The sequence below is a fragment of the Lynx rufus genome, unplaced genomic scaffold (genome assembly GCF_022079265.1).
Source record: "Lynx rufus isolate CCGP_SWC_20201006 ecotype Redwood Valley unplaced genomic scaffold, mLynRuf1.p SCAF_1, whole genome shotgun sequence".
NCBI lineage: Eukaryota > Metazoa > Chordata > Mammalia > Carnivora > Felidae > Lynx > Lynx rufus.
Window position 1 is genome coordinate 111,073,089 of NW_025814823.1, and position 25,833 is coordinate 111,098,921.

Sequence of the window (25,833 nt, forward strand, 5' to 3'; positions counted from 1 at the left end):
TTTTTATTTTTTTTAACATTTATTTATTATTGAGAGACAGAGAGACATGCACATGAACAGGGGAGAGGTACAGAGAGGGGGAGACACGAATCTGAAGTAGGCTCCAGGCTCTGAGCTGTCAGCACAGAGCCTGACACAAGGCTTGAACTCACAAACTGTGAGATCATGACCTGAGCCAAAGTCGGTCGCCTAACCAACTGAGCCACCCATGCGCCCCAAGCCCATCTTTTTATTGAAGTACATTACTAATGCTTGGCTTTGCACCAATCACACATTCAGGTTTGTCCTCTACAATTTCAAAGCTGATCTCTCACCCATGTGACCACATTATTTCCCTCTTCTTCCTGATATAAATCAGTCTCCTAGATACTCCAAAATTCACAATTAAGTAGGGCTTGTAGCAACAGTGATGTTGTGCTATTGCCACTGAAGAGTTATAAGAATATTTGGATTATAGTTTTTTTTATCTGACATTAGTTTGTGTGGTAGTAGCACAACTTTAGAAAGAGTACATAATGGACTTAAAAAAAATTAAAGACAAGTGGGGCACCTGGCTGGCAGGCTTAGTTGGTAGAACATGTGACTCTTGATCTCAGGATTGTGAGTTCAAACCCCATATTGGGTATAGATACTACTTGAAAAAAAAATCTACTGCTGAGTTTCTTTAATAACCGAAGAAGAAGAAGAAGAAGAAGAAGAAGAAGAAGAAGAAGAAGAAAAGTATCTAATCACAGCCCAGATATTAATTTATTCAGATGTATGAATACTTCATTATGAAACAAAACCATGAAAACTAAATGAAAGGAGAGAGAGGTCAAAGGGAAGGAAGTGTGGAAGACACTCCCACAAAGAGAACTCCAGGCCCAGATGGCTTCACCGATACATTTTATCATTTTAATAAGAAAATAATCTGGGGCACCTGGATGGCTCTGTCAGTTGAGCGTCTGACTCTTGATTTCGGCTCAGGTTATGATCCCAAGGTCGTGGGATAGAGCCACAAAGTCAGGCTCCTCACTGAGTGTGGAGCCTACTTGGCATTCTCCCTCTCTCTCTCTCTCTCCCTCCCCCTGCCCCCGCTCCTCTCTCACTCCCTCCCTCCTTCTTTCAAAATAAATAAATAAACAAACAAACTTAAAAAAACAAACTAATCTTACATAAAATCTTTCGAAGAGTAGTGAAATTTTGCTATCTTACTCTGTGGAAACAAATAATCTCTAAGTCTCAGTGATTCAAAACAATGAGGATTTCTTTCTCATGTTACGCTTCAGATGCAACAGATTTGTTGCAGCTCTTCTCCAAGCTGTGGGTATGCTGTGGCTCACATCCCTGTGATCCGAGCTGAAGGAACTATTTGGGATTTACTGTTATCATCTAATGTCAGAAGATAAAGAACAAGAGAGATGGCACAAAGACATAATGGATCCTTTCAGACATAGTGTATGGCTTGTCCATTTACATGTCATTTGCCAAAGCAAGTCAGATGTTCAATCTCTACTCAGTGGGTCAAGGAAATGTACCTCCTTCATAGGTGCTACTACAAATCACAAAGGCAAGGATGTATGATCTCTTAGAAAAAAGGGGAGTGAATATCTGAATAGCTATATAGATTGCACAGTTCCCAACCAATTTTACTAAATCAGCATGATTTGATCCAAAGTCTGACAAGGGCATTGTAAGAAAGGAAAATTACAGTTCATTCTCACCCATGACATAGATGTGAAAGTTCTAAGTGAAATACTAGCAAATTGATTTTGGCAATATGCGAAAGTATGAGAAAGTTTTTAACAACCTATTTTCTGTCTTTCTCTATAGATTTCTCTGTTCCAGGCATTTCATAGGAGTGGAGTCATGTAATACATGGTCTTTTTGTGACTGGCTTCTTTCAGTTAGCAAAATATTTTCAAGATTCATCCATGTTGTACCATGCATTGCTACTTTATTCCTTTTTTAAGGCCATAGAATGTTCCATTGCAAGGAAATGCCACATTTTGCTTATCCATTCTCAGCTGATGGACATTTGGGTTGTTACTACTTTTAATTATTGCTAATAATGTTATTATAAATATTTGTGTACAAATTTCAGTGTATATAGATATGTTTTCATTTCTGTTGGGTATGTACCTAGGAGTAGTATTGTTGGGTCATAAGGTAACTATGTGTTTAATTATTTAAGGAACTGCCAGACTATTTTTCCAGAGTATCTGCACCATTTTATATTTCCACCAGCAGAGTATAAGGGTTACAATTTCTCTACATCCTCTCCAACATTTGCTATTGTCTGACTTTTGGATTCTAGTCATCCTAATGTGTGGGTGTGGAGTGGCACTGAATCTCTGGGGGTTTGATTTGCATATCCCTGATGATTAATGATGTTGAGCATATTTTCAAGTGCTTATTGGCCATTTTCTATATTCCTTGGAACAATATCTGTCCAGATCCTGTCTTAGCTCAGGCTACTATAACAAAATACCATAGATGGGGTGGCTTAAACAGCAGAAATTTATTTTCTCACAGTTCTGGAGGCTGGAAGTCCAAGATCAGGACACCAGCATTGTTGGGCTGTGGTGAAGTCTGTCTTCGTGGCTTACAGACACCACCTCCTCACTGTGCCCTTACATGGCCTTTCTTCAGGGCATGCACATAGGGGTTGGTAGAAGTAGGAAGAGAAAGAGAGAGAAAGATCTCTGGGTTCTCTTCTTAAAAGTACACTAATTAGACACTTATTAGATCATGGCTCTACCTTTATGATCTTATTAACCTTAATTATTTCTATAAAGGCCTCATCTTCAATACAGTCACGAGGGGGGTTAGGACTTCAACATATGAATTCTGTGAAGGAACACAATTCAGTCTACAGCAGGTCCTTTGTCCATCTAAAAAATTGGGCTGACTTTGTATTATTGAGTTTTAAGAGTTCTTGATACACCTTGGATACTAGTACCTTATCACATATGTGATTTTTCTCCTATTCTTTGGTTTGTTTTCCTCTGCTTTAAAATTTTCTCCATATCCCTGCATATTAATCATACCTTTTTATTTTCTTTATTTTTGATGCTTTGGCATTCTGAGATCTTACTGACCCTGAGGAGACTGCTCCTTCCTAAGGCTAGCCAATTATTAGAGATAGTAAAGAACTCACCTGTCAGCATGCTTTTCATATGCAATATCCTAACTACATCCTTTATCAGGCTCTTACACTGCAGGTTGCTATTCCTCTGCTCTAATCACCCCAAGGCCAGGTATGAGACAAATAAGGACAGTCCCCAAATCCCAGAGCCTGCTGAAATTACTCAAACTAGCCAATCCTAAGACTGCTTACCCTGACTTGCACGTTTCTTCCCATAGAAACCAAGATAAAGGCTCTTTCCCAGGTTCCCCCCGCCCTTCCTTCTGCTTCCCGACCAACCCTGGTGCTTTCCCAGGTGTATGCCCAGGTGGTCCTCTGTGGCATAGAGTGATCCCTTTCTCTTGAGATCTAAGAATATAACAAACTATGTTTTCAATGGCAGTCTCCTCAATTGTTGGCCTCACCCTACCTGGATAGTAATAAATCTTTGTTTTAATACATCCTGCGTTTTGGCAATTTATTATGTGCCTTGCTGGAATTTTGTGTTTTTCCTGTTTGGCATTCATTGACCTACCTGGATCTGAGGATTTATAGTTTTTATCACATTTTTAAAAAACATTTCACAGCCACTCTTTTTTTAAAATAATTTTTTGGCCCTTTCTTCCCTCTCTTCTATTTCTGGAAATACAATTACATGTGTCAGAATGATTAAGATTGTCCCACTGTCATCATTTTGGTTTTATTTCAATTTTGTCTCATTTTACTTCAATCTTCCTCTATGCTTCAATTTGGATGGTTTCTATTGTTATGTCTTAAGGACACTGATATTTTCATTTAGTATCTAATCTGTTTTGGACTCAATTCAGTGAATTTTCACTTCACTTCAGATATTGTATATTTTAGCTCTAGAAGTTCCATTTAGATTTTTTTTTTGTATTCCATTTCTTTCTTCCTTATTTTCATGTTTTCCTTTAAATACTTGAGCATTTTATAATAGCTGTCCTAAAGTCCTTATCTGCTAATAATCATCATTTCTTTATCTCTTTCTATTGACTGATTTTTAATTTTCATTATGGCTTACACTTTTCTGGGCTGTTTTCAAATCTAGTAATTTTAGTTTGAATGGCAGGTATTATGACCATTGCATGACTGAATGTTAGGATTTTTTGTTTTAGTTGTTCTTTAAAGAGTTTTAAGTTTGTTTTAATAGGCAATTGACTTACTTGAAGATCAGTTTGGTCCAATAATGCTTGTTTCTGAGCTTGCAAGAGAAGATCTAAATTGGCCTTTTTCTAAGGCTAGTTTAACCCGAGTACTAAAGTATAATCCTTCTGAGATCTCTATGCCCCAGCTATCCAGCAAGATCTTTCCACAATGGACCTCAGAAACCTGAGTCATTTCTAGCCTTATGTGATCTCTAAGAATTATTTGGCTTATAGCTTCCTAGTAGATTGTCTTTGGCCATGTAAGTTTCACTCAATGCATGCCTTGTCAGACTGGATACTCCAAAAACCAGATGCCAAGAAGGGGATTTGACATGTAACAGATTTATTGAAGTAAGTGCCTTTAAGGAAAAATAAGGAGCCAGGGTTTCCTAAGAGAGTTATAAGATTGCAGTGCAGATATGACCTTCAGAAAGAGAGAGGAATGAAAGTCAGATTGAGTGGGAAACTATTCTAAGGAAGTTTGGAAAGCTAACAGGGAACCTTCACACCAAAGTCGCCCATCAGAGAAGTCTTGAATTTCTCAGGAACAGTCCTGCCTCATACCCCTGGTGAACTCAGTCATTAGCTAGGATTAACACGTGGGAAGTGTGGCTTTATTGTAAATGTGGAGCCAAATTTCAGAGTGCAGCAGCTGAAGCCACAAGTCAATTATGCTCCGCACAGTCAGAGATCTAAGAGGTACATTTTTGTGGCCACCAGAGATTTGCCCATTGTACTACACAGATATACTTCTCCTCACCAATTAGAGAAAGACTCCTCCATGATTCCTGTTATCCTTTATTCCTGAGAGGAAACTCAGAAGTTGGAGGATAATGAGACAAATCACAGCCCTCATAACTGTAATAGATCTCAGGGCTGCTACTGTACTCATGCTCTCCCATGATTCATTCTGAATTTTCCTCACCTGTACCCATCATTTTGGCAGGTCTTGGTGCTCTATTACCTGGGAGTGTGACCCAAACCAGCACTCCTAGGAAGTCTAAATCCTTGGTAATCATACCCTTCTCAGTCAGAAGTGGCTACATGTGTCCATTCATGGTTAGAAAGTATAAGGAAGTACCAGGAGGCACTCAAATGGATAAGTGGGCTTAAAACATATCCCTGCCCTCTTCCTGTAACAGCAGTCCTACCTCCTCCTGCTGATCAGGACCAATTACCTCTATCAATGTGGGGATTCTTCTTTTTGATCACTAGTCACTGGTCACAAGGAATCCAAAATTCCATAGTGGCAGCTATAACTTTTAGTTCACTAGCAGTCTTGCTGTGGCCTCTAGCAAGAACATGCTCCTTTTGAAAACCAAGAACTCCAGTTTCACCAAACCCCAAAGCTGCAAGGATGAGAAATACAAAATCCCAGAGTAGGTCATTGGAAGTGATGCTAAGTGGAGCCTTTCCTCCTTCCATGCCTTGGCTCCCAGATCCATGGAAATACAGCACCCAGTTATTTCTGTTGGGATACAGCATGCATAAATATCTCTGATTTACTATATATTCTACACCCTGAAGAACAGCATATCATCCTTTCATAAAACTGCCTCTGAGCTGTCACTTCAGTTGCACCTTATAAATATTGGTCCACTATTCTATGAGGTTGGCTGCTTTGAAATGGTACTGGATGGATACTACACTGATTCCCATGGCTATCAGACCATTCCCACATCTTCTGCATCGTGAAGTGGTTGGATGCTACACTGGGTGTATTTCCATGCTTGTGAATCAGGTATTCTGAAGTCCCAGGCTACTGAAAATCTTCAGGCAGGAAAGTATATATATATATATATATATATATATATATATATATATATATATATTCACAATAGGTATCCATCTCTGTGAAAATGAAACCCTAGTCCTTCAAGGATGGAAAAAGCCTGATATACTTGACTTACCACCTAGTAGCTAGTTGGTCTCCTCAAAGAATAACCATATGTCAGGAGCTTGACATTAGCCTCTATTGCTGCAGTTTTCAGTATACAAGTCTTACATGTCCTTTCTCTAGGACCTTAGTGAATGATGTGTACCCTGGGTCCCTACCATGGAACATCATTCTTTGGTTGGTCTTTTGATCTTACATAATTTATTTGAGCAAGTCCATTCACTTAGCCTCTTTAATCCATCTGTAAGGGCAACTCAGGCATTACTATCTCCATGGGTGTTGGCCATAGCTTTTTCCAGGCTTCTAATAGTCAATTTGCTACATCCCCTAAGGTTCTCATAGGGTGTTATATCTCATGTTCTGAGGTGGTGCGCCCAAGTCAATGAATTCTTCTTTATCTGGACTTATATTCCAGTCCCCTTGATCAAATACCCTAAAAATCGAATCCCAGAGGTATTTCCCTGGCTCCTTTTGGTAAGCTAGCTAATTCTTAAACTTCTTCTGGCATAAGGTCAATTACACTCTCTGCATTTGGAGCTCTGAGAGGTGCATCTTCATGGCTGCCACACACTCAAAGATTATTATCCAGGCAAATATTGGAAGGGAACCAATACAGATTTCTTTTTTTTTTTTTTTGTATAGACATACAGCTTTATTTCAGCAGCACCAGATGAACCAAGCAGACTAAAATAGCTCCATAAAGGCTCTAAAAATTAAATAGTTATTGAAAACACAGACTGCAAAATTAGGCCACAATCTAGGGACTGTCCCTAAACAGGTAACTATCTTTTAAAGATTTTATTTTACTTAAAAAAATTTTATACAGTTAGTACTATATTAGTTTCAGGTGTACAATGTAGTGGTTCAACAATTTTATACATTACTCAGTGCTCATCATGATAAGCATACTGTTAATCCCTTTCACATATTTTGCCCATCCCGATACCCACCTCCTTTCTGGTAACCATCCCTTTGTTCTCTATAGTTAAGTGTCTCTTTCCTGGTTTGTCTCCCTCTCTTTCTCTTTGTTCATTAGTTTTGTTTCTTTTTTTTTTTCCTTTTATTTTTTATTTTTTAAAATTTACATCCAAATTAGTTAGCATATAGTGCAACAATGATTTCAGGAGTAGATTCCTTAGTGCCCCTTACCCATTTAGCCCATGCCTCCTCCCACAACCCCTCCAGTAACCCTCTGTTTGTTCTCCATATTTATGAGTCTCTTCTGTTTTGTCCCCCTCCCTGTTTTTATACTATTTTTGTTTCCCTTCCCTTATGTTCATATGTTTTGTCTCTTAAAGTCCTCATCTGAGTGAAGTCATATGATTTTTGTCTTTCTCTGACTGACTAATTTCACTTAGCATAATACCCTCTAGTTCCATGCACGTAGTTGCAGATGGCAAGATGTCATTCTTTTTGATTGCCGAGTAATACTCCATTATATAGATATACCACATCTTCTTTATCCATTCAGCCATCCATAGACATTTGGGCTCTTTCCATACTTTGGCTATTGTTGATAGTGCTCCCATAAACATGGGGGTGCATGTGTCCCTTCGAAACAGCACACCTGTATCCCTTGGATAGATACCTAGTAGTGCAATTTCTGGGTCGTAGGATAGTTCTATTTTTAGTTTTTTGGGGAACCTCCATACTGTTTTCCAGAGTGGCTGCACCAGCTTGCATTCCCACCAATACAGATTTCTAAGCTCCTTCTCTACATAGCTTTCTCTTCTCTAGTATGCTGCCTTGTAAATTGTAGCCACCTTGGCCTCCCTGAGCTTATCTCCCTACCTCACCAACTCAGAAAAATTAACAGGCTCTCCTTGGATCACCACCTCCTTATCCTGTGATCCAGGAATTGTAAAAAGCCTGTGCGATCATAGTGACCACTTCATTTTCCTTCTATGAAGGAAATGATTCATAAGGAAGGAAATCATTCATTCAGGGATGATTGTTCTGGGCTGCCTGTTGCCCAACATCAAAGACAGCTGTTTCATTTTTTTATATTATCTTACCAATTGCCTACAATAAAGCAAAACTTTTGACTTGTTAGACTTTAATATAAATTACTACTTTCACTACTTCTCTGATAATGCTAACTGTAAGGAAGGCTAGGAAAAGTAGTTTTATTCCAGGCATTCATGGTTCAGTTACAAATCAGGACTTTTATTAATTTTTTTAAATTTTTTAATGTTTTATTATTTATTTTTGAGGGGGGGAGGGGCAGAGAGAGAGGGAGACACAGAATCCGAGGCAGGCTCCAGGCTCTGAGCTGTCAGCACAGAGCCCTACACAGGGCTTGAACTCACAAGCTGTGAGATCATAACCCGAGCCAAAGTCTGACACTTAACTGACTGAGCCACCCAGGCGACCCACAAATCAAGACTTTTATTACAAAAGAAGAAGGAGAGAACCGATATTGGGAGATGACTATTAATCTACTTCAGTATTCCAGGGTTATAGCTATTTTCTCTTGGTACATGGAAGGTATCATTCCAACTATTTTCTGACCTCCACTGTGCTGTTGAGAAGTCAGTTGTAATTCTATGTATCATTCATTTACAGGGCTTGGTCTTTTTCTCTAACTGCTTTTCCATTTTTTCACTTCATTGGTGTTGTGTACTTTCAGGGTGATGTGTCAGAGAGTGGATTTCAGTTTCCTTATTCTTAGAATTCACTGGGATTCCTGAGTCTTAAGCATTCGTTTTTTATCAATTCTGCAAAATTATCAGCTATCATTTCTTTGAACATTTCCCTCTCTCATTCTTTCTTTTTTTTTTCCTTTCAGAATTGTATTTAGTCATATGTCAGACTTTCACATACTTCATCCATGTCTCTTAACTTCCACTTTATCTTTTCTACTTGTTATTTCCCTAGGCCGTTATCTGAGTAATTTCTTTAGATCTATTTTTCATTTCACTTATTCTCTCTTTAGTTCTAATTTACTATTTGACAACTCCATGAGGATTCTACTTTTAATTATTTTTTAAAATTTATTCATTCACTTTGAGACAGAGACAGAGACAGAGCACATGAGCAAGGGAGGGGCAAAGAGGGAGGGAAAGAGAGAATCCAAAGCAGGCTCCGCACTCTCAGTGTGAATCCCAACATGGGGCTCAAACTCACAAGTTTGAGCTGTCAGCACGGAGCCTGACGTGGGGCTTGAACCCACAAACCGTGAGGTCATGACCTCAGTCGAAGTTAGACACCTAACCGACTGAGCCACCCAGGTGCCCTTAACATCCTACTTTAAACTGCATTCCTCCAGAAAGGATTTGCGTTTGCTTCTGCCAGCCACCTGGTTCCATCACTTATCCATTAGTACTTTCAGCTACATTCTCACCGTGGGTTTCTGGGATAATACATGCAGTGTGAATTCTGACCCTAAACCTGTGTAAAGGATGGTTATGAGTTCTCAAGGGAAAGGTTGTTTGTTGTGTTGTTTTGTTTTGTTTTGTTTTGTTTTGTTTTGTTTTGTTTTTGCCATCCAGAGCCAAAGACAAGGCAGATAAACTTCTCTGCAACCTCTTCAAGGAGTTGGCTTTGTCTAATTCACTCTTTACTAAGGGTATCACTTTTCAAGGACTCAGCTTTATGTGCAGTTTCCAATACAACTTTGCATAGGCCCAGACTTTATCTCCTTTCACTTGAATGACCTGCTAAAACCATACTCTAAACCACCAGTTTAGACATGAGCTTCTATAATTGGAATTTTTTAGGATATCCAGCACACATGTTGTCAGATAGCTAGGATGCATACTGCCAGAAATGAAAAAGGAGACTTGTTTTTGATCTAACAATGCTGAAACTTCAGAAAAGCTTCAACTGCACCTTCGTAAAGGCAAACAGAATTGTGAGTGCTATGAAGTTTGGGAAAGGAACTGTAGCATGACATCCCTAACTCCAATCCCAAGATTTCTTCCAACAAGCTTGCTCAGTGACAACCATGCCTCAGATTCTTACTAATCATTTTTAATATCATTCATTGACTCTTCAGCAAGTGTCCAAACTACCCAGGTTGTTTTGAATTTATTTGTTCCATACATATTAAGGTACATAATTATATAAAGACACTTGGGGAGGAGTGATAGTTACAAAGATATAATTTAAGAGATAACTAGCATCACAAAACAGGATGTGAAACATATAATATTTGTTTAGATATATATAGTATAAGCAATTAAAAAAAATGGGAGTCTACAGGAAAAATAGAGTCCCAATCATACAAGAGAGGCTCATAAACTTAAACATGAGAAGTTAATACAATGTACAAGGATCAAATGAGTTATAAAGAATCAAGTACACCTGATGCCCTAATGGCTATCAGATACATGGAAAATGAACAAAAAAAAAATCAAGTTGATGCCAAGTTTAAACCTGAGGAAACCATGGTACCACTTTTAGAAACAAAATCCAGGAGGGAAAAGAAAGATAGTTTGGGGAGAAATGAATCCAATATAGATATGGTAAGTTTGAAGAAACAGCAAAACAATAAAGTGGAAATATTAGCAAAACGTGGAGATCAGAAAAATGTCAGTTCAGAACTAAATATCTTGGAAGAGTATCCTCTAATACCCTCTGTGGTGGTAGTCAAGATAGAAGAGCAGCACACTTTCGTCAGGAAAACAGGGAAGAGTAGAAGGCTTAAGAAATGAACTTTAGAGGATGCTGACAGGGAAAAAGGTAGGAAGATAAATTATTAGTAGAGCAGAAAAGTGTTTGGAGGTGAGAAGAAAACAGTGGTGTGACCAAAAAGGTGAGAGTGTTTCAAGAAGAAAAAGATGATTCATGGCATCAAATGTGACAGAAAATCAGGGAAAATAAGGACTTAAAGAAAGCCACTGAATCTGACAACTAGGAAATAATTGATGTCCATCAAAAGCAAGGTTTTATTGCTGTGGTAAAAACGGAAGCCAGACTCAATATGTAATGAATCAAATTTTAATTTTATTCTTCAAGGTGTTAGGGTGCTTCCCTATCACTGTGACTATATTCTTTGTTCCTTCCTCCAGATGAAAGAAAATAGGTGCCACATGGCAGCAACCCTCTAAGCTATGAGTTGTAACCCCTTCCACTTACAACAAATCCACCTGGTCAAAGGACTGGAGCCAAGAGTCCCAATTATCACATGGATATCTACCCAATAGATTTCAAAACTTGACTCAGTTGATTGCCAACTCAGCTGCCACTGTCTTTGCCATAACCCACTTCTTTCCGTGACTTTTGGTAGCCACAGACAACCAAGTCATGGCAATCCCATCAGCCTTGTATAGGCTCCCTCCAAGGCCATAAGAATAGCCCTAGCAATTTTTTTTATTGTAATTATGTGTTCTTTTTCTCCAAAAAGGGTCCTGAGATATGAAAGCATCAAGCTGCATAATACCTGGATCTCCCTATATTAACCAGTAACTCATCCTCTCCAACATCGTAACATAGCCATGTTTGTAACATCGCCTTACCTGCTCCACTAATGTACAGACTTTGAGAAAGTCCAATATAGCCTCAAAAGATGAAAGCTGGGAATTGCTAGTCTACACTTCGTTTCCCCAGGATGGAACAGAACTACAATACAGGGGTGCCTGGGTGGCTCAGTTGGTTGCATCTGACTCTTGATTTCAGCTCAGGTCGATTCCAGAGTCGTGGGATCAAGCCCCACATCAGGTTCTGTGCAAGATTCTCTCTCTCTCTCTCTCTCTGCCCCTGTCCCCTACTTGTGCTTTCTCTCTCTCTCTGAAAAATAAAAAGAACTCCAATACAAGTATCTCTCATTTAACATAGCACAACTTTAAAAAGTGCTGCCAAATTTGCAGAGATTAATTTTTTTCTTAACTACAGAAAGAGATATGTTATACAGTTCTCTTTTGAAGCTCTAAATGCCATGTTTATTCTTTTTTTTAAGTCTTTATTTATTTACTTGAGAGACAGAGAGAGAGAATGAACAGTGTAGGGACAGAGAGAGAAGGGGACAGAGGATCTGAAGCCAACTCTGTGCTGAGAGCAGAGCCCAATGAGGCACTCAAACTCACAAACCTGAGCCAAAGTTGGAGGCTTAACCGACTAAGCCACCCAGGTGCCCCACCATGTTTTTTCTTGTATTTAATGGAACATTTATACATGAAGAGCAGGTCTTTGTTGTATTGCTGCCAACTTCTTATCTAAACAAATGAAGAACAAGTCACAGATACCCTCAGAATTTTCACAGGCAGTATGCAACAAGAGTAGAGAGTACCTCCACACTGAATGTATTATCCAGGGAATGAAGTCAGGATACATTGAAACAACTAGGACAACAGAACTAAAATTAAAGACCATGATTCGGCATTTTTGAATGAGACTCCAAAGGTACCATGAACAAGTAAATTTCATCATGAAAACTCACTATGCCCTGTGTATTTTAAATCTTATCCCAGGGGCGCCTGGGTGGCGCAGTCGGTTAAGCGTCTGACTTCAGTCAGGTCACGATCTCGCGGTCCGGGAGTTCGAGCCCCGCGTCGGGCTCTGGGCTGATGGCTCAGAGCCTGGAGCCTGTTTCTGAGTCTGTGTCTCCCTCTCTCTCTGCCCCTCCCCCGTTCATGCTCTGTCTCTCTCTGTCCCAAAAATAAATAAACGTTGGAAAAAAAATTAAAAAAAAAAATCTTATCCCAGTAAGTCCTTACAATATGTCTAAGATAAGTTACTCTTGTACCCATTTCCCAGGTAGGAAAATTGAGGCAACAAAGCACCACACGCAAAATCACCAGTGAAGAAGTGGTTTACCACAGCCTTTAGACCATCATTCTAATTCAGGTAATCTGATACTAATCTGGACTCTATTATATCATATGGCTTTTAATAAAAATTGAATGTTCATTCAATAAATAGTTTTAAAAAGATAGAAGCCCCAGAAGTTTATATAATTTCAGAAAATATTCTGACACCACCACATACTCTTTTTGGGAAAAAACAATTTTCTGAACTCAAATCTATCAAAAAACAACAAGGAAGATTATTGATGACAGAATTATCCATAATAAATCTTGTTTTTAAAGGTTTTCACAAGGCGTCATATGCTTTAAAGATTTTAATAATACTGTTCAATGTAATAATTAGTAGCCACAAAGAAATTATCAGAGAAGCCCAAGAGATGCTGCCTGAAATGTATATAATATCTATGGCTTAGTTTGTAATGTCCTAAGACTTTGGAGTCATTCATATGAAACAGCCCAATACCTAGCATGCATTTTTATTGCATCTCTCTCCTAGAATACCAAGAGCCATTGATGTGGAGCAAAAAACATTGCTGTATTAGTGCCCCATCTTCATCTCCATACATTAGTTCGGTGCAACAGAGGACCAAGTAGCTTATCCTCTATTAAACCAGGGCACATGATGGCTCCAGATCCTGGAAATGCTGGACCCTAAGCTCCCTCTGCAGGAGGTTGGGACTATCAGACTTCAAAGAGAACCTGATAATCATTTTTACTCTAGGACAAGAGGGACATATAGACTATGTAAAGCCACTGGACACCTGTAATCTATATATTGCTATCTATTAAATGAAAGCTACTTGTGAAGAGAAAGAACCTTAACCAAAGACAGTGTGAAAGTCAATCTAAGGCAAAACTCATTTTATTTACTGCTTTGAGTTATACATTTCACAGGATCATTTATTCTTTCAATGCCATGTGTATCCATACATTTAGGTAAATAAGTCAGGAACTCATGGAGCAGGGATTTAGTGTTTGGCTCATTGCTGTATTCCCCATGACTGGGAAGGTGCCTGGCATATTTTAATGGAGGGAGACCATTAAAAAACAAAACAAATAAGTAAAATTTGTAGCTTGTCAGGTAGAGAAATGCTATATGAAAAAGTTAAAAAGGGGAACAAGAATGGGAAAAGTCGTAATTTTAAGTAAAGTCGCCATTTATGAGTAAAAATCAGTAAGGAGGTTGTCTTGAACAATTGTTAAGAAATGTTGTGCATAGTAGTAGAAGAGTAAAAAGTAGTCAAGTCCTGGAAATTCTTTGAAGGTATAGCTGAAAGAATGTAGGGGATGAGAGAAAGGGAGATGTCCAGGATTATTCCAAGATATTTCTGCTGAGCAAATGGAAGAATGGAGTTGCCCTTAACTAAGATGAGGAAAATATGGAGGAGCAGGAGGGAGTGAGGAAGAGATCAGGATCTTAATTTTGGACATGTTAAGTTTGAGATACCTATTATATGTTCTGGTGGAGCTGTTGAATGGACAGTTGGAATCTGAGTCTGGAGTTTAGGGGTCAAGTCCAGGCTGGAGAGAGAGAACTGAGAGTCATCAGTATGTAAATGGTATTTAAGGCCATGAATCTAGATGAGCTCACCAAAGGACTACACAGAGAAAAGAGAAGGTCTGAGAACTGAGCCCAAACGCTTTTTGATTATTTAAACCACAAAATCATTATATCTCCTGCTTTCCCTTTGTTTACAGGGCTCACTAAACTATTATTAAGATAAAGTAATCAGATAAAATAAATTCATAATGATTGTCATCCACTATTCTTCCACAAAGCTATAAATCAACTGTCTAGTGATTCTTCCTAGGTCATCTTCAGGTTTCAAAATTAAGGTAAATGTTGTTTTGGGGGCACCCAGGTTAAGCGTCTGACTGTTTGATATCTGTTCAGGTCATGATCTCACAGATTCCTGAGTTTGAGCCATACATTGGCTGTGCACTGATAGCATATAGCCAGCTTGAGATGATTCTCCCTCTTTCTTTGCCCCTCCCCCGCTCACACACTCTGTCTCTCTCAAAATAAATAAATAAACTTAAAAAAAAAAAATCCTTTTTTTTAAAACACTTATTCATTTTTGAGAAACAGAGAAAGACAGAGCATGAGTGGGGGGAGGGGTAGAGAGAGAAGGAGACACAGAATCCAAAGCAGGCTCCAGGCTCCAAGCTGTCAGCACAGAGTCCAATGTGGGGCTCGAACTCACAGACCATGAGATCATGACCTGAGCTGAAGTCAGACACTTAACAGATTGAGCCACCCAGGCGCCCCAATCTGTTTCTTTTTTTTTTGCCCATAAGATTTTAAAGAAGGGTGGCTCAGTCAGATAAGTGTCTGACTTTGGTTCAAGTCATGATCTTGCAGTTTGTGGGTTCAAGCCCCACATCCAGCTCTGTGCTGACAGCTCAGAGCCTGGAGCCTGCTTCGGATTCTGTATCTCTTTCTCTCTCTCTCTCTCTCTCTCTATCTCTCTCTCCCCTCCTCCCCCACTCATGCTCTGTCTCTCTCGCACGCGCTCTCTAAAAACTAAACAAACACGCCCTCTCTCTCTGCCCCTCCCCTGCTCATGCTCTCTCTCTGTCTCAAAAATAAATAAAAACATTAAAAAAAATTAAAAAAAAAAAGGGGGGGGCGCCTGGGTGGCTCAGTCAGTTAAGCGTCTGACTTCAGCTCAGGTCATGATTTTGCGGTCCCTGAGTTCAACCCCATGTCAGGCTCTGTGCTGACAGCTCAGAGCCTGGAGCCTGCTTTGGATTCTGTGTCTCCCTCTCTCTCTGCCCCTCCCCTGCTCATGCTCTGTCTCTCTCTGTCTCAAAAATAAAAACATTTAAAAAAAATGTTTTTAAACTAAACAAACATTAATAAAATAAAATAAAATAAAATAAAATAAAATAAAATAAAATAAAATAAAATAAAGAAGGGTGCTACATTTATCTGCCTTCTGAGAGTTTTCCCAAATAACCACTTGTAACTAATCGATAGCAACTATTTCTCAGCAATCCTAGGATGAATGACAATATATTTACACAAGTTTTTTTGTTCCTTTGTTTTTTTGTTTTGTTTTGGACAAGTTTGAATACACCACAGCTTTAACTAGTTTTACCCTCTTCTCTTTTAGTTTGGCTTTCATCGCACCCATTGTAAGTACATACTTCAGGTTATCTGACTTCAGGATTACTTTTTTCAGAAAAGAAGAAAAATTATTATAATTCTTTGCCTTTACAGAGTCATCAGTTATCATCTTTTCCTAACAGTGTAGGAAGAAAATGTAGGCAGTTAGGACACTAGCAGGATAGTAGGACATTTTCCTTGTTTGTATATTTTTGCTTTTTATTAAAATGAAAAGAATGATTTCTTGTTGTCATCTTGTAACATAAGTTTCCTACATCACCAAAGATTTCTTGATCATTTCCCTATGCAATTCTGCCAGTAGTTTTACTAACATGGGCCAATTTCCATTTAGGGCCCTTTAATTTATGCTTTGGCAAAGAGTTCACAGAATAAATTAGCATTACAATAACCAGAATAAGAACAACAAAAACAAAAGGTATAGGCTCCTATTTACACATAAGGGAGCAAATTCCTATCCACATATTCATATCCTTAGGGATGGTCTTAAACTAAAATAGAGGAAAAAAGGGACATTTTATATACTATAGAGCTATAACTTTTGATAATGACTAAAGTTTTTTTTTAATTCTTAAGGTAAATAGCATATGTTATTCAATACAATTCCGTTGCCTAAAATAGTGACTGTATCTCCACTACCAGAACTCTTAAACTGAACTTCTAGTTCCAGCCATGATGGAGTAACAGGTACTGGTCTTACCTCAAACAACAATAAAACTGGACAAAACACATAAAACAACTGTTTCAGATACTGGACAGCAGATCAGGTCAACTTTATCAGAAATAAAAAGGCCCTAAATATATATGCACTTAATAACAGAGCTTCAAAATGTATAAAGTAACTACTAACAGAACGGAAAGGAGAAAAAGACAAATCTAAAATTATAGTTGAAGATTTCAATATTCCTCCCTCAGCAACTGATAAAAGAAGTAGACTAAAAATCAGAAAGATAAGAAACCTAAATACAGCATCAACAAACTTGATCTAATTGTCTTTTATAGAACACTATATTCAACTTCAACAAAATATTTATTTTATTTTTATTTTTATTTTTATTTATTACCGAGAAACAGAGAGAGTGTGAGCATAAGAGGGGCAGAGATAGGAGGAGACACAGAATCCGAAGCAGGCTCCAGACTCTGAGCTGTTAGCACAGAGCCCCATGCAGAGCTTGAACTCACAAACTGCGAGATTATGACCTGAGCCGAAGTCAGACGCTTAACCGACTGAGCCACCCAGGCACCCCAAGATATTTTTTTTTGAGAATACTTATTTTCAAGTATACACATTCATTTTAAGTTTTTTTCAACATTCAATAAGATAAACCATATGCTGGGACATAAAACAGGTCTCAGCGGATTTAGGACCGAAATAATATATTCTCTGAAAATTAAATAAAAAATTGATAATAGTAAGATAGTTGGAACCGACCTAAATAGTTGATAATTGAACAACAAAAGAAATCATAAAGGAAATTGGGAAATATGTTTAACTGATTGAAATAATACTATTTAAATTTGTGGCATACAGTTAACATGGAAATTTAAAGCTTTAAATGTTCATATTAGAAAAGAGGAGGGGTGCCAGGATGGCTCAGTTGGTTCAGTGTCCAATTTCAGCTCATGTCATGATCTCATGGTTCATGGGTTCCAGCCCCACATCTATCTCTGTGCTGACAGCTTGGAGCCTGGAGCCTGCTTCGGATTCTTTGTCTCCCTCTCTCTCTCTCTCTGCCCCTCCCCTGCTCACACGCAAGCTCTCTCTCTCTCTCAAAAATAAATAAACATTAAAAAAATTTTTTTTAAATAAAAGATGAGAAGTCTCAAGTCATGACCTCAGCTCCACCTTTCAGGAGCCAGAAAAATAAAAGTTAATAGAAAAACTGCTTCTTCTACTCATAACACTTCTGACACTACCTGGAGTTAGCCCACAGCTTAAGGGCTCAGTGCAAGACTGTCCCTCACTTCAGACTCCAGTCACAAGTCTGGGCCTCTTCTACTTCTTACCAACTGGCTGTAAATTAGGAATTGCCACAACCTCTTTCTTGGGTCTAATAATTTGCTAGAATGGCTCACAGAACTCAGGAAAGTGGTTTACTTGCTATTATCAATTTATTATAAAGGATACAATTCAGAAAGAGCCAAATGAAAAAGATTCATAGGAAAAAGTATGTGGGGAGGAGTGCAGAGTTTCCATGACTTTTCTGGGTGCATCATCCTCCCAGGACCTCAATGTATTTACCAATTGGAAAGCTCTCCAAATCCCTTTGTTTAGGTTTTCATGGAGGTGCCAGTATATAGACATAATCGATTAAATCATTGGCCACTGGTGATGAACTCAATCTCTAGCCCTTCTCTCCCTAGAGCTCAGAGCTGAAAATTCTAATCCTCTTGTCATATTGTTAGTTCCTCTCAGAACCAGCCCTTTTCCTCTAAGAGGCATCTCATTAGCAAAAACTCAGATGTGGTGGAAAGGGGGCTTCATTATCATAAACTCAGGTATGGGGGTGTCTGGCTGGCTCAGTCAGTAGAGCATGCAACTCTTGATCTTGTGGTTGTAAATGTGAGCCACACGTTGGGTGTAGGGATTATCTAAAAATAAAATCTTTTAGGGCCACCTGGGTAGCTCAGTTGGTTAAGTGTCTGACTCTTGATTTTGGCTCAGGTCATGATCTCACAGTTCATGAGTTCAAGCCCTGCATCAAACTCCGTGTTTTTACAGAGCCTGCTTGGGATTCTCTCTCTCCCTCTCTCTCTGCCCCTCCCATGCTCACTTGCATGCACACACACACACACACACTCTCTCTCTGTCTCTCTCAAAATAAACAAATAAACTTTTAAAACATCTTTTATTTTATTTTTTTAATTAAAAAAATTTTTTTAATGTTTATTTATTTTTGAGAGAGAAAGAGTGTGTGCAGCGTAGGAGCAGAGAGAGAGGGAGGCAGAGAATCCGAAGTAAGCTCCAGGCTCTGAGCTGTCAGCACAGAGCCCAAGGCGGGGCTCGGACCCATGAGTGGTGAGATCATGGAAGTCAGATGCTTAACCAACTGAGTCACCCAGGCACCCCAATAAAATCAGCAACTTTGATGAAATGAATAAATTATTTGAAGGAGGCAAATTACCAAAATTGATACAAGGAGAAATAATGGATGTGGATATCTCTTAAATAAATTGAAGGAAATTGAATTTGTATATTAAAATATTTCCACAAAGAAAATTCCAGGCCTTGTTGGCTTCCCTGGTGTTTCTTTATTGTTCTTTTTTTTTTTTTTAAGTTTATTTTAATTTATTTTTGAGAAAGATGCAGAGAGCAAGTGGCAGAGGGGCAGAGAGAGAAGGAGACAGAATCCCAAGCAGGCTCCACACTACCAACAAAGAGCCCTATGCGGAGCTCAAATCCATGAACTGTGAGATCATGACCTGAGCTGAAATCAAGAGTCCAACACTTAACCAAACTAAGCCACCCAGGCACTCCCTCCCTGGAATTTCTAACAAACATGTAAGGAAAAAAGAAAATCAATCTTTTAGAAAATAGAGGAAGAGAGAACACTTCCCAACTCATTTATAAAGCAACGTAACACTGACACCAAAACCAAACAAGTACAATATAAGGAAAAAAAAAAAAAGGACTAAAATTCCTCCTTAACATAAATGTCAAAATCCTTAATAAAATATTAACCAACCAAATCCAAAACAAAACATAAAAAGGATCAAGTGATATTTAATCTCAGGAATGTAAGGTTGATTTCACATTCAAACATCAGTTAATATAATTCACATTAACATAATAAAGAAGGAAAATCCTAAGAACATCTCAGTTGTTATGGGAAAAACATTTAACAAAACTTAACATCTGCTCGAGCAAAGAGAAAGGGAAGAAACCTTCCTCAGTGTAATAAAAGGCATGTATATAAAACCTGTAACTAACATCATAATGGGAAAAAGCTGAATGTTTTCCCTCCAGTACAGGAAAAAAAGCAAGGATGTCCATTCACTCTCACTACTTCTGTTCAACATTGTCACATGTCCTAGTCAGTGCAATAAGGCAAGAAAAAATAATAAAAGGCATAAACATTGGGAAGGAAGAAGTAAGACCATCTTTATCTGTAGATGTTATGATTGCCTATCTGGGAAATCCTAAGGAATATAAAAAAAGAAGGAAGAAAAGAAGGAACAAATGAAATTAGGAAACCTACTAGAATAAATTAAGTGAATTTAGCAAAGTCTCCGAATACAAGATCAAGATAGAAAAACAAACTGTACTTCTGTATATTAGCAAAACCAAGTGGAAAATGATATTTAAAAACAATACTATTTATAATGCATCAAAAAAACAAAATACATAGAAATAAATTTAATGAATGACGTGTAATACTGGTATAAAACATTACAGACAGAAATTGAAGAAGATCTAAACAAAAGGAGAGTTTATCCTTATGTATTGAAAGACTTAATATTATTAAGATATCAATTTTCCTCTAACTGATATATAGATTTAACATAATCCCAATTAAAATCCAAGTAGACATTTTTTGTACAAGTTGAATCCTTTGATATTGATGTAGGATCAACAAATACCCAAATGCAACAGGTAAGAGGCAGACATATCTGTTGAACCTACTACAGGGAACAACTCTTAATTTCCCTGGAGGAGATGAGTTGCTAAAAGTAACAGGAATTCTATTAGAAAAGTATATTATGTATAATAATCTCAGGTATTAATTCCAATCAAACTTAAGATAAAAAGAGGGGCACCTGGTTGGCTCAGTCAGTCAAGTGTCCAACTTTTGGTTTCAGCTCAGGTCATGATCCCATGGTTCGTGAGTCCGAACCCTGCCGGTTCATGGAACCTGCTTGAGATTCTCTTTCTCTGTCTCTCCCTTTGCCTCTCACCCACTCGTTCTCTCTGTCTCTCTCTTAAAAATAAAATAAAAACTTAAAAATAATTAAAATAAGATAAAAAGTATTACAATACTGTAATAAAGAAATTACGTTTTCCTTTGTTTCTCATGTCTATTTAATAAGTACCAAATCAGGTAAAGCCCTGGTAAAATACCAGATAATGCCACTTTATTATTATTGTTGTTGTTTTAAGAACAGGACAATCAAGAATTTTAGTGATGTACCTCTTCCAGGTTGTACATATCTTATGGAATAGAAAAAGTCTGTACCAAATAAAAGGCACTATCAGATGGAACAAGGAAACTGGAAGGGTGCTGGGAGTCGTTCAAAAGAATAAAAGGATTATTAACTAAGTGGAATTTAAGTGAAAACAAAACAAAAAAGAATAAAAGAATTTAAATAACACTTGAATATCATACAATCTTCAGATATTTTATAAATATTTTAAATGCTTTTACAGCTAAGAACATACTTTTTAAAAATTTTTTTTAATGTTTATTTATTTTTGAGAGACAGAGACAGAGCATGAGCGGAGGAGGGGTAGAGAGAGAGGGAGACAGAATCCGAAGCAGGCTCCAGGCTCTGAGCTGTTAGCACAGAGACTGACGTGGAGCTGGAACTCATGAGCCGTGAAATCATGACCTGAGCCTAAATTGCACGCTTAACTGACTGAGTCACCCAGGTGCCCCAAGAACATACTTTTAATCATGTAAGGGTAAGAAGAGCTTTTAAAACAATGGGTCAGATATTTCATTAAGAACTCACTTCAGGAAGCCTGAGCATTCTAGGAAATAAAAGAGACTTCAGGTTATGTGATTAGCAAAGAGCAGATATCAGAGTATGTATAGTGTGTGTCGTATGACAGGATGTGTTACGTAACTCAGTAACCATGGCAAGTAAAGAAGCAGGCGGAGAGGTAACTTCATAATTCTAAACTAACAGAATTCTTAGAAGAATACAAAGCAGTGAATGGTTTGCTAACGAAACAAAGTTGGATGATGCTAATGCAAGATGCATGGCTATCTTAATAGCTCATGTTACATTTCTATTGTACATAAAATAAGAGGAGACTTGCCAATTTGTATTTTTAAGATTTAAAAGAAAGAACACTACCAGAAAAAAATCTGTTCCTCTTCCAATTCTTCCCCTTAAAATGGCCATCTCCACCCTAAAATCAGAAACCAAGCCAGTAAGACCAGAAATAAGAACTTAATTACATGCTGCCAAAACCTTGACTGTATTAACGTTAAATTATATATAATAATATGTTTTATATAAACTACTAAATGATAAACATGCAGGTCAAGCCAAAAGATTTGCTTCAGTGCTGTCCTCAATTTCCATCCTCTTAAATGACCTTCATGATATGTTTAAATGCTGTTCCAGAATATTTAGTGTGGAACCAAATCTTATTTCACGCTTATCAAGTGTAATTGTTTGCTCAGAAATGTTTGGTGCTATTAGACATTGGGATCTCGTTTTATTACACAATGAGAAACTTTTCCTTCTATAATTATAAAGTTCTGAACCAAAGCTAAGAATGACCATTGATTATACATGACTAAGACAACACAACATCAAATAAAATTATCTGACTTAATGTAAGTTGCAGTTTTATTAGAATGTACCAGTCGGGCAATTTCTATAACTTAGTGTTTAAATTAAGAAAACATGAATAATTTAAAGACTAATAAATTTTCAAAAATTTAGGTGAATATACACATAACTACACAGGATTTATGGTGTATCTGTAGGATTCTCTAGTCAGCATTTGTTGTGCGTGTAATATTAATAAAAAGGATTTTTTTTAACCATACAATGATTCTGGGATTCCCTGAATTTTCAGCTGCTGCATTTTCTACTCTACACCTGGCAGGTTCTTCTTCCTTTCAGTTTGTGCATTTCCTGTATTCTAAAAAGTAAATAGAAACAGGACCTTAATTGAGGAAATGGTGAGTCTTTGGCTAAGGAAATATAGCCACAGATAAGTACTTACACTTTGTACCTGGGGTTTGTTTTCTAAATTTTTTTTTTTCAACGTTTATTTATTTTTGGGACAGCGAGAGACAGAGCATGAACGGGGGAGGGGCAGAGAGAGAGGGAGACACAGAATGGGAAACAGGCTCCAGGCTCTGAGCCATCAGCCCAGAGCCTGACGCGGGGCTCGAACTCACGGACCGCGAGATCGTGACCTGGCTGAAGTCGGACGCTTAACCGACTGCGCCACCCAGGCGCCCCTGGGGTTTGTTTTATACGGGACACTCTTTAGCAAAGTATTCCTCATGACCCTCATGAAACAGAACTGAAGGTGGCTTTTGTATGGACTCTTTTCTCTCTTGCCTAACTCATCAGCAGTAATTTAGAGTTTCTCTTAGATTATGTTGTCTATTCAATATATGTATGTTGATATATATATAGATATATATATAGATAGATAGATATGTAGATATATAGATATATGTGTGTGTCAATATGTACACTAGTTCAGCATACATTTAAGATGCCTGAAGGAGTTGAATGTACAACTGGGAAGCACATGGATCTGACTAGATAATTCAAAAACAAGTCAATGGCACAGCCAGGAACAGAACAAGAAAGTTGCTATATCCTATCTTGCATTTTTAAAACCATGTCATGCTCTATTGTGCCCTAAAATAATAAACTACCAATTCAAAGTTTAGTTTCTTAATTCTGACATTAACATATTATGAATGGGCACATATTGTGAATGGGCAGCACAAATAAACGACAACCATCACTGATTACTTCTCTAATAACTATAACTGTTTCAAGATCACTCTTGAGAAGGTCAACTTTTAAGCGTTCTACACCACAGGAGCAAGAAGGGATTTTCCCTTCCTATTTATTTAAATGAAATCTTTAAATGAAAGAATTAAGAGTTCCTTTCTTCCTGCATTGGAATATAATTTTAGTTCCAGAGGCTCTCATGGGACAGTGGGATAAATACATGCAGCACGTTACTAGGAGCCAAAAACAGGGAACTAATTTAGTCAGTCATTTGAAGAATGTGCAAAGGGTGTGCTACTCAACAAGCTGCGACATCAGTAAGTCACCAAAGTTTAAAACTTTAAGGCCACCTCACTACTTTCTACGGTGAACTAAAAAGTGACCATTAGTGACTTTCTTGTTCTATCTAGAAAACATCTCTTTTCTGCAAAGTGGATTGTGGAGTTCTTAACAAGTTCTAAGCTAAAAATAAGGCCTAAGCATCACTTTGAAGATATATCTAACAGTATTTGATAACTCTTTAATCCAAATGATGTAGCGATTGAACAGACTTGGTGAAAACACCTTCTTACATGGTTTCAAAGTCTCTCTATTTTGCTAATTTCTTCAAATTTCCTTAATAAGTATGTGCTAATTTCATCATGAATTTAAAAATATAATCAATTTTATTTATAACATGAGAAACTGATTTAATGAAGTTGCTTACCTTACAAATGTGTAGCATAGAAGGCCATTTCTATGATTTAATTCAGTGGGTGCTGAGCACCATACCCTTTTCTAAAAGAATACCTTTAGAGAGTATACATTTGGATACTGAGGATCTTGAAGATTTCCAAATAAATTCAAGACTCTCTCTGGGAGATAGGGGTTGGGATATTTCAACAATATTATCTGATAGCTAGCTGAGAACAAATCTTTGTAAAAATAGAACTATTGGTGGAAAGCAAAGATGGCAGAATAAACTGAAGAGAAAACAGGAAGAAAGGAGCCCAGCATTACATAATACACACAGCATACATAATATTTTCCCTGGATACCGTATATTCTAATCACTCAAGGTTCAAATGAGGGTTAGTATTAATTACCCCAAAAAATAACTTTTAAAAACTTTTATTAATATGTTACGTTAAGAGAATATAAATCTGTTTCTCAGGTTCAAAGATTACAGAATTTTGAATGTTTATGTAACTTTTAGTAATAACTAAATTTACACACCAAGTCAAGGGTTCCAAACAGCACTCCTTACTAAAACTATAAACAAAAAAGGTTTTTTTGATCCTTATTATGTAAAGTTGGTATTTTAGATGAATCTGTTTGATTCCCTTTTCAGCACTTTTATCTGTTTAACTTTTGCAAAAATATATACAACAGTGACAACTTGTTATTCCTACCTTGAAATTTTACTTTCCTTTTTAAGAGTTTCAAATAGAAATTGTGATATCCACTAGAGTCAGTTTCTCAATATATTAAAATGGAACTTAATAAATCATCAGCTATAGTGGTAAAACATGCCAATCATAAATGATTTGTTTTACCACTTTACAGATAGCCTTACAGGTATTAAAAGAAGACATTTATTTTTTAAATTCTGCATATTAAGTGGATCAGATAATTCCTCTTGAATTATATTCAAGTACTATATTCTTGCTATTATAATAACTTTTCACAAGGTGTCACTGTTCTTCAAAGAAACAAAACATTTACTCTGTTTAAAAAAATGTGTTTCATTTTAAGAGCTCAATACATGTTATAAATCTTAATCTACTGTATCTTCGGATGCCAGAAGCACATGTATCATTCCTGCTATTATATGGGCAAAAATCATGGAGAAACAAAGGAAACTGATTTACTCCAGGTCATATACGGAACCAAAATCACTTTCCTCAAATATTGTACGAACATTTCAACAATACTGAGCGACTGAAAAATTTGTCTTTTAAAGTTTTCTTAATCCTTCTTTAAAAGTATCTCCTTTAAGACTTACCTCTTCTTTGACTATGAGAAAAGAAATTCTCATCAGCTGAAAATATTTTTCAAAGCAATCTATTTTCTATCTAAATTATATTATAAATGTAAGCTATCTTACAAAAAAAAAGGTCTTGTAAAAGATAACATCTGGAAATTTGTAAAGCTGTGCA

At 37.4% G+C, this 25,833-nt stretch overlaps 1 protein-coding gene across 1 annotated transcript in view; it reads right to left on the reverse strand.

Annotated features, from left to right (window-relative positions):
• Window positions 1–25,833, reverse strand: part of CDKL3 (cyclin dependent kinase like 3) — an 86,648-nt gene that overhangs the window by 21,499 nt on the left and 39,316 nt on the right. The window contains exon 10 of the mRNA XM_047076075.1: window positions 25,680–25,690. Coding sequence (XP_046932031.1) covers window positions 25,680–25,690 — 11 coding nt within the window. The remainder of the gene's footprint in view (window positions 1–25,679; window positions 25,691–25,833) is intronic.